The sequence below is a fragment of the Vicugna pacos genome, chromosome 13 (assembly GCF_048564905.1).
Source record: "Vicugna pacos chromosome 13, VicPac4, whole genome shotgun sequence".
NCBI classification, from domain to species: Eukaryota; Metazoa; Chordata; class Mammalia; order Artiodactyla; family Camelidae; genus Vicugna; species Vicugna pacos.
Window position 1 is genome coordinate 63015277 of NC_132999.1, and position 18925 is coordinate 63034201.

General features: G+C 48.9%; 1 protein-coding gene and 1 non-coding gene across 2 annotated transcripts in view; both read right to left on the bottom strand.

Moving 5' to 3' along the window:
- CAMTA1 (calmodulin binding transcription activator 1) overlaps nucleotides 1–18925 on the bottom strand; it is an 819414-nt gene that overhangs the window by 554491 nt on the left and 245998 nt on the right. The window contains exon 4 of the mRNA XM_072975888.1: nucleotides 4716–4783. Within this exon, the coding sequence (XP_072831989.1) occupies nucleotides 4716–4783 (68 nt within the window). The remainder of the gene's footprint in view (nucleotides 1–4715; nucleotides 4784–18925) is intronic.
- TRNAA-AGC (transfer RNA alanine (anticodon AGC)) lies at nucleotides 8933–9004 on the bottom strand. Its single transcript has one exon. It is a non-coding gene; the product is annotated as a tRNA-Ala (tRNA).

The following is an 18925-nucleotide window of genomic DNA, read 5'->3' on the forward strand; positions in this document are numbered from 1 at the left end:
AATTCTATCACTAGACCTGTAGTGTTTCAGCTTGAAGGTGCTACCTACATAAATTCAATTACTTAATTAGATAATTGACAGCATTTCCTGCCTCCTTGTAACTGGCACACACAGGGCTCCTGGGAAGGAAGTGCTCCCAACTCCCCGCTGAGCATTGCCCTGCTCCCAGCTTCCAAGGAAGGCTGCACGTTTCCCAGGGGAGGAGAGAGAAATTACTGGAATCACTACATTTTGCAGCCCACCTGCCTATGCTCTGCTGGACTCAGCTCTGCCCTGTGGGGGAGCTCTCCAGACTGCCTGCAACTCGGGGGCTAAATCCAGCTCAGGAGGCCAGCAAGGAACCCAGCCGGTTGACCTACTCAAGCCAAGCTCACCAGCAAAAGGAGGCTGGGTCTCCCGGGTGGCTCAGAATTCAGGGAGATGGGAGGAGGGAAAGCAGAGTGGAACGATCTATGGGGCCACCTTCAAATCTCACACCTGCTATGTGCAGGAGAGTTACAGTATCAAAGCTAAGAATGTGTGCTTTGTAGTAAGACCTTCCTGTTCTGGGTTCAAATTCCAGTTCGAACATTGGCTGTACAATCTTGGACAGAGAACACACCCTCTCTGCATGTCAGTGCTGGCAGTGCTGTTGAAAGGACTGAAAAGCACAGTGCCAGGCCCACAGAAGTGTCCCAGAGCCCAGCACTAGGCCAATCTGTACAAGACAAAAATAAAGTAGAATAAACCCAGAGCTCTTTCTTCACAACCTTCAGACTCACGTTTTCTACTGCTGACTTGTTTCACATATACACACTGAGCACCTACTGTGCGTCCAGCAGGCACTGGGGACGCCCCAGGAACAAACAGACCAAAACTCCCTCTCCTCGTGGTGCTTCCACTTCGTGGGGGAGGAGGTCGGATAATGAAGAAGTGAATCAAACAGAATAAATAGGAGAGGCACACCGTGTGTCCGGAGGAGCTAAGCGCTCTAGAGAAACAGGAAACAAGAAAAGAGGAAAGGGAGTCTGGCTGGCTGGGAGGCGTGCGATCTTCAATTGTGTGTTCAGGGAAGGCCCCACAGAGAAAGTGACACCCAAATCCAGGCCAGAAGGAGGAGCTGGAAGAACATTCTAGACAGAGGGAGGAAGCTCTTAATTCCAAGTTTCTAAATTCACCCGGAGGGGTGGGGAGCGGGGAGTTCCCCGGGGTCTCCACATGTTACAGTTCTAGTGCTGAGCACACAGCAAGTGCCAAATAAAGACGTTCTGAAGGGTGATTTTTCAAGCTGCCATTTCCAGAAGGTCCCAGTTGCTGATAACACAACATGCGCTGTTTAAACATTCAGCCCTCAGCCCTGTCGTGGTGCCGCGCTGCGCCCGGGGCCCCCAACCCTGGGAGCCTCTGGGTAGCACACCTCATTATTAGACAGGTGAGCGGGGCTCCCGGGACCGTCTCTGTAATTGGGGCAGGATCTGAGCAAGGGCTCTATTTATAACCCCCAGCCATCAGCAAGCCACGGAGACCAAGGGTAGGTCCCTCTGCAGCTCCTATACCAACATCTATATGTGAACTGATTACAACGATTAATTTAACAGGGATTCCTCCACACAAACAATGTATCCTTTTATCAGGAAACGCTATAAATGTCAGTGGTGCAATTCATTTTTATTAATTTTCTAAAATGAAATTAACAGTGGCGGCGGCGGCGGCAAACAGAAGCTGCATTGCCTTCTCGTTCAGCGGAGTGTTGGTGTCATTAATTCCTTAATACCAGGAGGCCGGTTTGTGTGAACTCAGCAGTTAACCGCACCAATTAATTCCAATACAAGAGATGGAAGGGGGAGGGGGAGAGATCCGAATGCAACTCAACAACTAATTTAGGAAGGTGCTCGAACAACCGCAGCAACTTTTCCTCCTCCTGGGACGAGAAGCTTTCAAGTGTAAACACGGGTTGGATATTATAACACTAACAGGAAACGTTCTGTCTTCACCCTCTGTCTTTAGGAAGAAATTCGTCCTTCCGAAGCCTTGGAGACATTGTGGCAGGTGCCTCCAGCAGGCGAAGGCTCCTGCAGCCCCAGGAGGAGACGAGAGGGACGATGACATCCCTGTGCGTGGACACAGACCCTCAGAGCATGCAAAGCGAGATCACAAACGTTATCTCATTCAATCCCCAGAATGACCCTGTGAGGACAGGACGGGCATTGGTTCCGATTCATGAATGAAGAAGACAAAGGGGAGCTTTTAAAGGGGCAAAAATGACTTGCTTAAGTATCAAAGCTACGGGCCAAGGCTCAGACCTGAATTTGTCAATATGGAAACCCACGCGACTTCTCTTCTGCCAGGTGCACCCCTAGTGCCTTGGGACGGAAGCCTCTTGGCTCTATTTATACTCCAAGAAGGCATGACCGTGAGTGACATTCAGTTCTCGATGGAAACCTGAATTCAGACTGAACCGCAAGGCAGAGTCCCCGCCCTGAAATGTCCTTCCGTGGGTCGTGCAGTCAGAGGGCAGCTGGAGCAGGACATGTGCCTGTATATCTGAAATCAGATGTCTGGCCTGGGACGCGTTCCAGAGAATCTCACTCTCCAGCTAAGCAGAAGCTCTTTCTTTCCACTTATATTCAAGGAGTGTTTGGCTGAGGAGTGAAGGGCGTGTAGAGAGGCTGGAAGCTGCTTGAGATGAGAACCGCTTGTTGGGAGTCAGGAAATGGTGCCGAGGCAGAAATCAGAGTCCCTCCGCCCAGAGAAACTAGGGCAGCCAGCGGTACCCAAAGTGAGGTCCCAGACCAGCTGCATCCCATCCCCTAGGAACTGGTGGGAAGTAACGGGGGCTCGGGTCCCCCAGCAGACACACTGAATCAGAAACGGGGGTGGGGCGCAGCAGACTACTTTAACAAGCCCTCCCGCTGACTCTGATGCCTGCTCAAGTCTGGGGATCCTGCCCTGGAAGATGCCCCCAGAAGAAAGGAGAAAGGGGTGTGCCAAGCTTTCCATCATAAGGGGCAAAGCTGTGCTCGCCAAATAGTACACTGCACCCCATTCATTCTCGCCTTCCCCACTCCGACCCCACTCTAGTGAAGAATGTTCTTCTTGGTCTCATTCTCGCCGGGCCTGGCCAGGGGAATTGCTTTGGCTAATGGATTTGTGAGCGGGTGTGACATATGATGCCACATCCAGCATCCTATCCAGGGGGCTTCACTGTGCCTGCATGGAGTGCCTTGGGCTTTAAACCTCTAGGATCCGCCATGAGATGCCCCAGACGGGGAAGGGGAGTGGGCGGGGGGTGGTTTCTCAGCCTAGGTCCTACAACAGAAATTCACATCGAGTGGTCCTGAACCCAACTCAACACCGCAGCCAACCCATAGACCCATGAGCAGGAACTTATTGTTTGTTATAAGTCACTTAGTTTGGAGATTGTTTCTTACAAAGCATTGTCACATCAAAAGCTGATTGATACAAACCATTTGATTTTACAGCAAAGGAAATCATGGCCCCAGAAGGCCGAGGAGTTGAAGACATCCTACAGAGGGATTCAGGATGAAAGGTAAAAGGATCAGAGTCAAACTCTACTCCCACCTGGGGGTGCAAATCTCAGGAACTAATCTTTCTTTCCTCCGTATCCTCTGACTTCTTTCAATATAGAAATTTTTGTTCTCATCTAATGAATGCTAACCAGTAAAAACCTAAGCCTTGTAAAGAAATATTTTAAAGAAACTTCTAGACCGAGTAAACATCTTTCCTTCATGGCTCAGGAAGGATGAACAGGTCACACTGATGGCCAAGGAGGCAGAGGACACACTTCCCACCCCTTTCCCTGGTCTCAGTGAACAAACTTGGAGAATTTGATGCTTCTGGCCAAAGTGTACAGACGGAGCTTTCTGCCTCTCAAATTCAAACCCGCAGCCCAGTGATCCCGGAAGCCACACTCCGGCTAACGCTGCTCAGACTATTAAACACCTGGCCCCTTCATCACTGCTAATAGAAAAACTGTGGCAGTTGGAAGGCAGAGGCCATGTACTTCCAAAGCTCTAGGATATAACAAACCAAAAACGAACGAATGAGAGCTGAGGAGGAAAGAAGAGGTACCTTTAAAATAAATGTTCAACCTCAACTTCACCATTCTTCACGAAATAGCATCCCTTGCTCTGGCAGACCGCAAGTCAGCTGACTCCTCACCAGGTCTCCCCGCTCCCAGTGGGGAGAGAAGTTCAGAGGCCATGGCGGTCGGCTGGCTCACAGGCTTTTACTGAATAACAAACTGCAGACTCAGCCAGTGCTTCTGATCTGGGAGCTCATACCACCGTCGATAACGACTTTACTTTCAGTTTGGGCAACAGGCAGCAATGAAAGTGGACAGTTTAGGTAGTTTCCCTATTTAGAAAGTAAGTTTCTGGAGAACACTGGTGACAGGTGGGCACTTTCCCAAAATAAACTCCCCCTGACTGTCCTGCCTGCTTGCCCAAGCCTTCCCAAGCCCCCCGCTGAAGGACCCAGCGTTGAGCTAGCAGGTGGAAATGTCCAGGGTCCATGATGGCAGCTGCACTGCTTTTAATCCATCCAATTGCATTCAGTACCACAGGCGTAGGTCAGTGAGTGAGACCTCAGTGTCACAAGCTATCAGGCACAACATGGCATTTTGAACTTGGCGGTGAATTGACTGGCCAAATCAGATCATCAATGAAAATCAATCCATTTACATATTTGAAAAACTATGAGAGCTGGGACATTACCTGGTCTTAGGGGATGTGGTTAGCCATTCTTCGTGTTTCTCAAATGTTATTAAATAAGCTGCAATTTCCTGAAACAGAAGAATAGAAAGATAATAGCAACAATTAGCTCACGTTGGCTCCTGAGAGGTCAGAAAGTCTTTTCGTTGTTTCCCAGCTGCTGCCCTCTTTCGCAAGGCTGGAACCCCATCCCTGGTGGAGAAACGCTTGACTTGGACTGTGTTTCTATTCTGACTTTTTTTTTTAAGACCTTGCCATTCAACCTGCCATACGATAATCATCAAAGTGCTGGGTTTCAAAAGATGAGGCAGTGGCAAGGACAAAGGGATTTCTCTGCGGGAAGAAAACATCAGACACCATTTCTGATTCTAAATGTCATTAACTCGGAGGAGGGGGAAACACACGCCAACACCAGCGCCCACTCGTGCAAGGTCACGATCGGAAAGTTTAGCCGGGCTTCTGAAGCTGCACTCATCTTTCATCCTCGTCCCAAGAAACGCTGCATTCTCTCAGCTTGAGCCCCAATCCCCGAGCCAAATTGCACGAAGATTAAAAAGAAAAGAAAAAGGCCTATTACAGGGGGAGAGAGCGTGAACCTTTCCCACTACCGATCACTGCCGAGCAGAGCTTCAGGAAGAACAGCAGTGTCAGCAGAGTTTAAGGCAAAGATGGAGGAAATGTGGGCACCTGAAGGTAAATTAAATATTTATCAACACAACAACATCACTGCAGATAGAATTACTGATTTATTAATAATTTCCATAAAAAGCCAGCGGGTGACACCAATGTAAGTCATTGCTCCAGCTCTGAGGCATGATACGGCCCATTACTTCCAGCTCCAACTGGATCTGCTAACATGAAATTGGCAGGGATTTTAAGTTCAATTAAGGCTGGACTAGCACACGGTTCCCTGGATCTTGGTAATAATACAGCACCGATCTGCAGCCCTTGACGACCAGAGAAACGTGGAGAAGGGGTCTCCCTGCTCAACCTCCTCAGCAGCTGGGGTCGCTGGAGGCTCCTGGTTTTGAAGCAGCCCAGCCCCCTCGAGGCCTCGCAGCCTCCCTTTGCAGTTAGCCTCCTCTGGCCTTGGACAGAACGGAGTGGACATCTGTGACCAGAGGTGCTAAACTGGGCCTTGAAGAAAAAGAAGGGACTGTCACCCAAACCTGGTAAGCAGGGCAGGTCAGGGTAGAAAGCACCACCCAGGCCACATGGTATGAAGGCCACGGGTCCAGGTGGGGGTTGGGGGCCTCACATAACCACGGAAACCGGCCACCACCACAGGGCAGCCGGTGACTAGTAACCAGAGCCCAAGCCACCTCAGTGTGGAAGCCTGGACCTTTCACCAAGAACCTGGGAAGCAGAAACCTATGGCAAAAAGAGAGCTGCCTCATTGTACGGATTTCTGTTGTTGGTGGCAGCTGAAGACGCTGATCAACTGGAACATCCCCGAGAGAGAACACATTCCATTTCCCTCTCCTTCCGAGATGTTTCCCCTAAGGTCTCACTGGAGATAGATGCCACCTCCTCTGGCTGGCCCTCCTAAAATTCACGGCAGAGTTGGTCGCCCATCCTCAGTGCTCCCATGGCACCTGGCACCTTCCTCCAAGTGTGTAGGATTGATCACTCTGCATCCTAATTGCTTGTCTACTTGGATAGCATCCCCACTGGTCCATGTACTCCTCAAGGGCAAGGAATATCTCATCACTGATGTATCCCCAGGACCTAACAGTGTCCTGATAAATGTTTGTGAGACAAATGAATGGGTGGGTGGGTAGAAGGGAGGGCCTTACAGAGAGAACAGCACATATAAGTATGGGGGTCTGAGTGTGTGTCCTGAGTGGGTTGTGTGTTTGTATGTGTTTATTATTGAAGATAGTTAGCGCTAGTGCTTAAAATCAGCCAAACCCAGCAGCTCCTGGATAAACCTTTACCAGTGACTTAATCAACCCTGAGTCATTGTGGGGAGGTGACACAGTGGCACAGTTGGGAGCACCTGCTTCGGAAGCAAACAGACCTGGCTTGGGGTGCTGGCTGTGCCACTCATGAGGTGCCTGACCCTGAGCACATCGCTGGGCTGTCAAGACCTCAGTCCCTACGAGACTGAGGAAATACCAGCTCACGGGCAGTTACAGGGAACAAAACTTCTTAACACCCTGACTGGTGTACAGCCACGACCATGATCATAGCTACCGTGACTACCGCTGTAAGGTCTCTGTGGTGTGAGCCGCCGGCAGCGAGGCCCCTGACGAGACAGCAGGTACCAAACGGTCCAGCTCAGAACCTGCTGGCACTGCTGGACCTGCCTTCGTCTACTCCCACCCTCCGCCCGCTCTGCCCACGACAAACCATAAGATCACAGCAACTCCTCGGGGTTAGTGGCAGTCAGTCCCTCCCTTTATCCATCGGTGCCCATTTGGTTGCACAAAGCACTGGGTGCAGACAGTGGCTGGAGGCAGTAAGTACATTAACTTTGCCACTAATTACGTGCCTCAGTCCATCTACCTGAACTTCAGGAGACCTGTCATCCAGAGGAACAGTCGATGCCAGTGGGGACCCCTCGCCTATGCCCTTGCCCAGGGTCATGCTGACAGCCAAGTGACCCTGATGGCCCAGAAGGACGGAGGCAGAGCATACCAGCCACCTCTGTGTGTACCACAGTGTTCCAAAGAGCCAGACTCCCAAAGAAGACCTTCGTGAACATCCCCCAGGCAACACTTGCCCCAGCCTCGTGGGGCCCCCACTACAGCTACTGTCCTTCAAAGAGAAAAACTCCCTGGACCATGTATTGCATTCAATATTTACTCTACAAATATGTATTGAGCACCTACTATGACCGGTCAGAGAATGAGGCCACTAGGAAGCCTGCCCTTCACAAGGCAGAGGAGGGGACAGAGACAAGGTACCATAATAGTGCAACGTTGAAGCTATCCTATCACAGGGTCACCTGTCCAGTCAGCTCTGCAGCCAGACCCAGCAGGTCATCTCGGGCCTACTGAGCTCCGTGCAAGCAACCAGAGGCCCCAGGAAACCACACTCATTTGGAAACTGAGCACTGGCGGCTCCCTTCTCCACTCTCAAGGTAACGAGGACGCCTCCAACGCACAGCCCCCTTGCTGGAGCGCCCACCCCACCTAAGAGCAGGCTTTCTGAGCAAAGGAAATGGAATGCTCCCTCCTTTGTCACGTTCGAGTTGGCCAGGCCCCCGGAGCTGGACTGGACCACCCAGAAATGCCACCGTGCTGCCTGGCTCCCAGCCGGACTCGGTGTGTCTGGGGCACCTGTCTACTTCCAGACCCATGCTCGCAGGCTGCCCAGTCCATCTCCCTTAGGCAGGTCTTGGTCTGTCTCATCGTCAGACCCTGCCAGGCCCTGCCTCCCCAAAGCCTCAGAACTTGCTGAGGAGATGGTTAGACACATGCCGAAGGGACTATATAGCACGGTAGCTGCTAAGCAGTGTGGCGCAAAGTGAGAACCACCAAAATTCAGAGGGAGGAGAGTCATCTGGGCTACGGGGGAAGAGGGACTTCACCACCTGTGTCATCGTTACCGTCATAACGTTGGTGGAGTGAGGTCCAAGGCCAGTCACTGCTCTGGGACTTCATGAGGGATAGTCTCACTTCATCTCCATCACAAACTAGGAAGTAGGAACCACGCCCACAGTACAGGTCGGGGAACTGAGGCACAGAGCAGATAAGTGGCTTGCCCAAGGTCACATGGCTAATCTCTGTAGAACCAGAAGCCAAACCCACACAGAGTCTGCACTCTCCACTATGGATCTGAATTTCTTAAAGAACTGCTACAATGTGCTCAGATGCAGAAAAGGAGAACCTGCGTGTGGACAACCATGCTTTCCCAACTCAGTACCAGCCTCCTGCTCCCCGACCCTGATCCAGAGTCCCAGCATTGCCCTGCTTCCCTGCAAGGGACCAGGAGGAGCCAGAGTGAGCATCTGTCAGCGGGAGTCCCTCCTTCCAGCAGGATCAAGCTCATCTCCACCCAAGAACCCTTGTATGATTCATGGGGTCATCTACTTCAGTGATAGGAAAAATTTATTATATCCAGAAACCATTTGCTTTATTTTTTTAATTATTTTATTTGGACTTCTTTTTCTAATTTCTGTCCTTCCAGTTTTATTGCGATATAGTTGATGTATAGTACTACATACTTTTGGGGTGGGAGGTAATTAGGTTTCATTTATTTCTTTATTTATCTAATGGAGGTACTGGGGATCGAACCCAGGACCTTGTGCATGCTAGGCACACACTCTACCACTGAGCTATACCACCCCCCCACTCCCCAGGAACCATTTGCTTTAAGTGTCTTACAATGTAGACAAAACAGCAAAGAGAGAGCAATCCATAAAGAAAAAGAATATGAAAAGGAGTATATATATGTATAAATGAATCACTGTGTTCTACACCAGAAATTAACACAACATTGTAAATCAAATATTCTTCAATTTTAAAAAAAGAAGAGGAGGAGAAAGAGAGAGAGCCGCTCAAGCTGAAGAGGGAAAGAGGTTTTGAAAAAAGCATCTTCAGTCCAACTGTCTGTCCTCCCCACCTCTTCCCCTGAAGCTCCGCCAACCTAGGGCTCTGAAGAAGGCAGATGGAAACACAGATCGGGGCCACCTCAGTTTCACAGGGCAGGAAACTGAGGGACAGAGAAAGTGAGAGACTTGTCCAAGGTCGCGGGCTTGCGGCTGAGCCAAGCTGGTACCTGGGACTCCGGACCTCCAGTGCGTGATGATCTTTCTCGCTGGCTTGTTGCCTCTCAAACTCAAGTCTGGCCCAGGAAGTTCACAGAGAGCTCAAACAAGAAGGGAAGTGAAAACTGGGACTCAAACAAAACGTGACACGAATGTTCACAGCAGCGCTGTTCACCATTGCCACAAGGTGGAAGAGCCCCAAGTGTTCGTCCGCAGACGGAGAGATGGACAAACGGAGTGTGGTCTTTCCACACAATAGACGGTTACTCAGCCGCAGGAAAGGAATGAAGGTCTGACACAGGTTACAACACAGGTGAACCCTGGAAACATGCTGAGTGAGAGAAGCCAGGCACACGAGGCCGTTATAAGATCCCGTTCATGTGAAATGTCCAGAACACATAAATCCATAGAGATAGAAGGTGGATTGCTGTTGCCCAGGGCTGGTGAAGGGGACCCCGGGGAGTGACTGCTAATGCATATGGAGTTTCCTTTCAAAGGGATGAAAACGTCTGGGAACTGGATCATGGTGACAGTTATACAACATCGAGAATGTATGAAATGCCACTAATGGTAAGTTTTATGTTATGTGTATTTCCCATGATAAAGAACAAGAAGAGAGGGTAGACCTCCAGCTAGGGGCAGCACTGGGGTGAAGGAAACGCCAGCCTTCCCCTCCTACAAGGTTGGACCCTAAACCCAAAGGGCCACCCCACGTGCCCGCAAGCCTCCCCCAGCTCCCCGGCACCCTTAGCATCTCTCTTTCTGGATCCCAAACACGACATCGATGCTGAGAGGAGCGACTCTGCTGTCAAGATGAAGGAATTCGCTGCAGGATCCAAAGCAAAGACTGCCCAGCTTGCAGATTTTAGATGCTCAGTTTGCCCTTTGGATGTTCAAACAGAAAAACTGCCGCCAAGGTAGGATGTCTCTGTGTGGCAAGCGCTCAAGGCACAGAAGGTGAGAGAATCCCCCAGGCCCTTTGGATCTGCCTGGCATCGGGTTTGGGATCTGCACTGACCCAGCCCCACCTAGAAGGACAGAGCGGGCAGGGCTGTTGAGCATCATTGCCCCCCCCCACGCTGTGTCCTCCTGCATCTCTGCCGTCAAAGTCATGCCAACCATTCATCAGCCAATTACCAGGTGGGGCTGGTCCTGTCTGCTCCCAGGCGGACGGCGTCTGACAGAGGACCACAAAGCCCATCTCGGTGGTGAGCCAGTTTGGGTCAGTGAGGCTCAGGGTCATCCTGGGAAGGCTGCCCCCCGGAGTGGTGGGTGGGAATGCTCGTACCAACCTGGCTCTTCCTACCTGTTCCCACTTCAGCCCCGATGCCCTGATACTCCCCATGTAACCTGCCTGGCCTTGTTCACAGTCCACCTCCTCCAAGGAGCCCTCCTTGCTGTCTCACTCCACCATGAACTGCAGCTTCCGGAACCTTCTCAGCAGTGGTTGCACCACTCCTGGACTTTCAGCACGCAGTGCTTTCTGTTGCTAGCGCTTCTGTGCATGGTGGTTCTCCGTTCCCAGTTTTGCAGTGTCTGGGGAGGGTCTGAGTCTCAGTTCCTACAGCCCTGTACAGCCCTGAGCAGTTCTGTATCCGGAGATGACTGTTGGCACAGTAGAGGTTGCGTGAACAAATACAAAGTTCTCTTCTAAAGGATGCAAACAGAAAGAGTCCACATCTGAGCCAACTCTTGCTACAAGCTGGGAGGTTGTTGAGGGGGGACATATACGGGCATAGTCGCCATTAAACCTCAGTGCCCCATGTGAAGAGGCTCTTCAGAAATGTTCTGCTAAATGCTCCACGTTCTGAAAGGCAGCCCCTGGCCAGCCCATTGGCACCAAGGCAGCGCTGTCCAGTAGAAACATACCATAAGCCACAAATACAAGCCACAGGGGTGATGGGCAAATTTCTAGGAGCTGTATTTTTTTAAAAAGTAGAAAGAAACAGGAGAAATCAATTTTAATAATAAATTTTCCAATATATTTTCTATTTTAACCCAATATGTCCAAAAGATTACAATGTCACTAATTTGTTAAAAAGTAGCCATGAGCATAGTAAACAGTCTCATGGTTCTGGGGGAAAGGGGGTGGGAAGGGATAAGTTTGGGAGTTTAAGATTTGCAAACATTAGCCACTATATATAAAAACAGATTTTTATATGTCCATGAATGACTGAAAAATTGTGCTGAACACTGGAATTTGACACAACACTATAAAATGATTATGAATCAATAAAAAATGTAAAAAAAAACAGATTTTTAAAAATTTTCTTCTGTATAGCACAGGGAACTATACTCAATATCTTGTAATACACTTTAATGAAAAAGAATATGAAAACAAATATATGTATGTACATGCATGACTGGGACACTGTGCTGTACACCAGAAACTGACACATTGTAACTGACTGTACTTCAATTGAAAAAAATAATAAGATAAAATAAATTTTAAAGCAGTCGTGAGCTATTTCACATTCTTTTTCATACTCAGTTTTCAAACCCTAATGAGTATCTTCCGTGCCTGGACCATCCCTAATCTGAGCAGCCGTATTTCAGGAGCGGGACAGCCACCTGCAGCTGCCACAGCAGACAGCGCATCTCCAGATACAGGCACCACAGGAGCCTGCAGAACACAACATGCCTGCGGGAGCCACGCCCTCTGCATCCACCGGGCTGATGTGTGAGTGAGGACGTTGCTGCCGCAGACACTTCCTTTGAAGCAGGCCCACTGCCCCACCGGTCCACCCCCGAGGTACGGAGCTGTGTCCTGCCTCTGCAGTGTGGACAGCTGTGCCCATTTGGAAGAGGATACAGGACTCTCAGAGGGGCCGAATTCACCTCCATCTCTCAGCCCACGCTCACCGTCACTTCCATTCCCTTTCCAGAAGGAGCCCCCCACTGAGGACACCCCATAGAATCATCCAGCCTGGAGAAACTGGCTTCCCCCTCAGCAATGTCCCCCGAAGTGGCCCTCAGAAAAAGGACAGGTCCCTCCCAGGCCTACCGTCGGCTGCCCCTGGGACAGTCCGTTCTTGATTTGGGAGTCCAATGTCAGTGAGACAGAAAGGCCAAACCCAAGTTTTTTAGTGCTTCTTGGGACAAATTAAACACACAAACAAAAACAGCAAGCTATACAGACATGTTTTGTTTCTTATTCTCCCGAGTCCAAGAAATGAAAATATCTGTGGTCTATAATCTCAGATATTCTGCACACACACACAAAATAGATCTTTCAACCAAGGGGTAATTTTTTAAAGTTTGTTTTTTATGAGAGTTCTGCACAAGGGTTTTATCTGTAAGGGACCGAAGCTGAGCGGGGAATAAAGAGCCAGGGCTCTCCCAGCAGCTGGCCCCAGCATCTGCTACAGCCGCAAAATGCAATTATATTACTCCCAAACGAGAAGTAAAAATATCTCGTTTCCAATACTCTTGGTTTTAAGACTCATACTTAATGTCCTCTGGGTATTTCAATGGTGCCAGATCCCTGTGTTATGTGCTTTATTAGCAATGTGTGAATGTCATATTAATGACTTCTAACCCGCATGTTTACAGTGGAAGCAAATTTTCCCAGAACCCACCACTCACTGCACTTAACAGAAAATAATTGGCCTTAATTTAAATAAATAGCCATTTCATACCCTACTCCCGCGTCCCTCACCGGCTCTCTCCAAGGAACCCCATGTACGGAGCTGGTGGGTCTCCTGCCCCATGATGAATATTCCAGCCCTGGGTCCAAGAGCACCATGGCCCCTCTTTATACATCCTGTCTCCGTCCACTGACGTACTTCCCGAGAGCCCAGCTGGCCAGGCCAACACCCTCTGCAGGATGTTCTGAGTCCCCACCCTCAGGTCAAAACCAACACCCCAAATCATGCCTTCCAAATGACCAGCTCTCGTTCTAAACAACAGCAGAGAGAATAAGGGTTTATGTTTTTTATTTATTAAGGGGTGGCACAGCCCCCGGCAATTTATAAGGGTGGTGGCAACTAAGATCTCAGGGGATCCAAGGGTGTCTGGAGGACTTTCTACGAAACGTCACACAGCAATTCCGGAGAAGGTCCTAACAGCCCAGACTTGTGGAAGAAGGGCCGGCTCGGTCGGCTGTCGGTTATGTAAACGTGCTAAAGCATCCTCATGACCATCAAAGTGCCAGTCAGAGCAGAAACAACGAGCTCTCATAAAAACAGTCAGAGGAAGATTCAGTGAAGAAGTAATTCATCCAGTCCTCCCTTCATTTCATTATCCACTCATTGCTTCAATCATTCGATGAATTATTGAGCACCTACTATACGCCAGGCACTACGCGGGGCCCTAATGATACAAAGACCTATGAGTAATGGCCCCAGGCAAGACAAGTGGGAAGACAGACAGAGATGCAGGATCCAGGGCTGTTGTGCTGGCTGCAAAACAGACGAGGGGCAGCGAATTAGCGGCACGAATACCGTGCTCACGCCGGGAAGAGAAGGGAAGGTTTCACCAAAGAGCCAACATTCAAACTGGGTCTTGAAGAAGGAGTAGGAGGTTGTCAGGCTGACAAATGGTAACGGCATTAGGGAAAGGAAACAGCAGGTGCAGAAACAGGGAAGTGGGGCAAGGAAATGTGTTTGGGAGGTTTTGAGTCGCATACAGTAGTGGAGTCGGCAGGGCACGGGGACAGCAGAGCCCAGCGCTGGGAGGGTGGAGGGCACCAGACTGCGCAGGAGCTCGAACGCCAGGCAAGAAGAGCTTAATCCACAAGGGCCTGGGGAGCCCTGGGACGCTTTTGGGTGGAGGGGAGTGTGCTTTAGAAACCACTCTGATGGTGCCCTGGCAGAGACGGCTGACCACAGGCTATGATTACAGCCCAGAAGGAGAGGGTGAGATCCTGAACTACGACGGTGGGGCTGTGTACGGTGGAACCAAGTTGAAGTTTTTCCAGACTGAGTAAGTAGGGCTTGAAAGTAACTGGCTGGAGAAAATGAGGGAGAATGAGGCAGCGAGGACGTCTACAAAGCAGAGGAAGCCCAGGGCCGGAACGTGCCCAGAGACATGCCTGCTTGGTGAGCACAGCATGTGTTCCCATTTGGTTTATTTGCTAATATTTAAAGATTGGGCGATGAAGACTTGCAAAATGAAAACTGAGGTCTGGCCTCCGGCCTTGAAAAATAAGTTCTGGCCACTCTGGGCCCACACCCCTGGAGAGCATCCACGGGCTGGAGCTGAGGAACAGCTGCCCTGTGGATGACAATGAGCTCTCAGATGGTCGCTGTCCCCACCTGGCCAGCTGTCTTCACTCACAACACATGCCTGGACCTATCTGGGGCTCCTACTCTGATGTTCCTGACGTTGGAAGCTGAGTGGGTGGTAGGACCATGAACCTTATAGGCTACTCAGAAAGAAATACATTTAGAGCAATAGACTTTAGAAGAGAGATAGATGTGTTCACCAGAATACTCATTGCCTCTTAATACAGTGACTTCTGCTGATTAATCTGGACCCCAGACTGTCCCAACTTCTATTTCAATATTGTGTCAGTTGTCGATTTATTACCTTTTAGCTTCAGTCTCACCCTTATGTGTCCTGCTTTGTGACACTGAAGACAGGCCCTATAAACACGTTTCCCTGCGGGCTTGGCAGAATATTAAGCTTCCTCAACAGAGTAATGAAATAACCCTGCAGGAGGACAGTGGCAAGACATCCCCCTGGTTTCTGCCTGGGTCACTGTTATTAGCAGATCATCATCACCATTCAGAGCGGGAGTGCAGTGGCCCTGCAGGTGAGCTCCGGCTGCGCGCTCAGGGCACCCTCCCTCTGCCGGCAGGCTGCAGCTCTGACCCACCCGACATCCTCAAACGCCAATGAGCCCCTCCTGCAGACCAGCCCTTTGGCAGCCAGCACGTCCCTGTGGTGGCCCCGTGGTCTGACGAGGTCCGGATGTCAGCCTATAGCGTGGGGGGACTCTTCGCATCCTTGGTTTGTTTGCTGCCATCTCTTCCTCAGCCTGCAGGTAGCAGCTGCCGTCCTGGAAGTACCTGGGCCTTCCAGCGCCCTTACAAGTCTCTTTTATCCTTATTAGTAGTCAATCACCTTTTCCTAGTTAGCAATTCTTTATATTAAATTTTCTCCGTTCAAATAACCAACATGGCTTCTGTGTGCTGCCTAGACCCTGACTGGTGCAAGAATCCATCCTCAGCCCCGAGGGTCCTTGTGATCTCACTGCTAGCCCGTCTTAGAAGGCGTACTGAAACGTGCAGGGGAACAAAGAGATATGTAGAGGAAAAGAAGCACACGTTGAGAGAAACACATAAATCACCCCAGTGAGGATTCCGTGCCGTGTCTCCTAGATGCCAGCCACGCAGTATCTTGAAAGGCATTGGAACAATGCGTGTCCTACACTTCCATTTTTGAGAGTTTTGACTCTGCCTATTTGGGGAGATAAAAAGCATTTCTTGCAGAGTAGAAAAATGTTACTCTGTCTCCCTTTGGCTGCATGATCTGGGGTCAGTCACTGACATTCGCTCACCTGAAGTGTGGGATAACACAGCCGTGTTACGTGAGGTAATAGACGTGGGTTCTTGACACACTGGGTTAAAACGGCCTCAAATCAGCTCCACTGAGGTATAATTCACAGACAGTAATATGCAATTCATTTTAAATGTACAAAGTTCAATGAATGCAAACAAATAAATGTATTATGTACCTATCCCGACATTCAAGATACAAAACATTTCCAGCACCAGGAAAACTCCCTTCACACCCTTTTTCGGTTAATCTCCCTCAAATCTGCAGCCTCAAGCAAGCATTGATCTGCTGTCACTGCAGATCACTTTCGCCCGTTCTCAGATATTATATAAATGAAATCGTACAGTATGTACTCTCTCTGTTTCTGGCTTCTTTCATTGAAGATGATGTTTTTGAGATTCATCCACGTTGTTGTGTGTATCAACAGTAAGCCATTCTTTTTTACTGAAGAGTTACTGTTCCATTGTATGGATATGTTATAACCTCTTGATCCATTCAAGTGCTGGTGAACATCTGTGTTGGCCCCAGTTTGGGGGTGTTATAAATAAACTATTATTGACATTCATTTACCAGTCTTGGTGTGGACATATGTTTTCGTTTCTCTCTGGTAAAAACCGAGGCATGAAGTTTGCTCAGTCATATGGGAAATAGGCGTTTCACTTCACGTGAAACTGCCGAATTGTTTTCCAAAGTGGTCGCACCATTTTACTCCTCCATCAGGAACGTATAGGAGTTAAAGTTGCCCCACATCTTTGCCAACAGTCGGCACCTTCTGTCTTTCCAAGTTTAGCCACTGTCGTGGGTGTGTGGTTATCCCATTGCTGCTCCGCTTTGCTTGTCCCCAGCAGCTAATAATACGTAACACTCGTTCACGTGCCTGTGGGCCATTTACCCACCTTCCTCTGTAAAGTCTGTTGAAACATCTGCCCAACTTTTAATTGGGCTGTTTGTCTTTCTATGTACAAAGTTTCTTTTTGTAATCTGGATCTGAGTCCTTCATCCAGTTTACGCATTCTGAACACATTCTTCCAGTCTCTGGCTTACTTTTCCATTTTCCCACAGATACACTTCAAAGAACAGGAGCTTTAATTTTGGTTAAGTTCAATTTATCACTGTTTTTCTTCTGCTCCAAGGTCTCTGCTTTTTATTTGGAACGTTGAGACGGTTTGCATCCGTGTCATCACTGTTGTGGCTGAGTTTGCGTTTACCAGCTTCCGATTTGTTGTCTCTTCGTTCCATTTGTCTTTGTTTGATTTTCCTCATTCTCTTGACTTCCGCTGGATTAACTGATTTTTTTTCAGTATTCCATTGCATCTCCACTGTTGGCTTGTTGGGTTTGCGTCTGTTTTATTTGTGGTTGCTCGAGGATTTACATTATGTATCTTTAATTGAACAGAATCTACTTTCAAACAATATTCCTCCACTGACGGGTACCATAAGGACAACGGTGTGTTCCATTCTGCCCCTGCCTTCATTCCTTTACTGTTTGTTGTCACAGTTTACACCTATCTCTGTTCGAGTCCCGTGATGCAGTGATGTAAGCAATTCATTATCTTTTAAAGAAATTAAAAATGAAGAAAAATATCTTAAATTTACCTGTGCATTGCCCATTTTCAGCCCTCCTCCTTGTTTTTCAGAGCTCTAAGTTCTCATTTCGAGTCATTCTGTTTCACATGAAGACAGGTGTCATTCTTTGACATTTCCTACAGTGCGTGTCTCCAAGCAGTGAATTCCCTGAAATGTGTCTGTCTGTCTGTCTGTGTGCCTGTCTGTTGAAAAACATCTTTACTTTACTTTCATTTTTTAAGGATAATTTCACTGAATGTAGAATTCTAGGCTGACAGGGTTTTTACCTTTCAGCGCTTAAGAGATTTCATTCCATTGCTTTCTGGCGTACATGGCTCTGACGAGGAGTCAGCAGAAATTGTCTGCCCTGCCCTGACTCTGGCTGATTTGGGGATTTCCTCTTTGTCACTGATCTGCAGCAGTGTGATGATGCTGTTCCTTGCCGTGATTTTCTTTGTATTTATCCTGCTTGGGGTGTGTTGAATTTCTTGGACCTTCGGGTTTATAGTATTCATCAAGTTTGGAAAACTGTCAGGCGTCACATCTTTCAACAAAGACTGTTAGGCTCTGCTCTGGGCAGCATGTGAGTTACTCATGGATCAATCTGAAGCTTTCTAGACTTACTTTTAATGTTTGCAAAGGTGGGTCTGCAGTACCTCTTACTCTAGAAATGTTTTAGCCCTAGTTTTATTTTATTTTCTTCCTTTTGTACTGAATGTCCCATTTATTCAAGGCGACTCTACAATCTGGCTGGTCAGATTGTATGACTTCCGGAAATTTTTCACCTTACAGCGCCTAGGTGCTTTTAGCTCAGCTTTGCAGAGTTTATCCTTATACATCAATGGTTTAGAATCCAGCAGAACTTTCCGGGGGGCCTGTGCGGATTTCTGGAATACTTTCTCTGCAAGGCCCTCTCCTCTCTGATATTCTGCCTTCTGATGTCTGGCCAATCTCAGGCTCCCCAAACTCTAATATGTCTCCTCAACTCAGCAAGATGACTGTATTCTGCATGGGGTACCTCCCTGAAACCAATCTTGAAATGCCTCCAAGCAGAAAAACAGAGCGACTGTCGAACTCACAATCTCCCCTCGGGAACCAGAGTCCTACTCTGACTATCGTACAACATCTGAACACATTTACCTCACATATTCTGTCCAGTTTTATCATTGTTGATGGCAAGAGGACAGATCTGGTCCCAGCTACCCCATCGTGGACAGCAGCCAAAGCCTCGCCGTGATTCTTTAGATTTTCATTTTACCCCTTGAGAACTCAGCAATCTGTGGATGAAAGACACTGCCAGCCTGAGGCAAAAGGGTTAAAACTCTGAGGGTGTCTTTGTTGCCTCAGAGAGAGGCTTTCATGAAGCCTATGCAGATCCAGGCTTTCTCGAACACAAAAGTGGGAAGGAGAGGTGGTGTCCAGGGACGAGTGA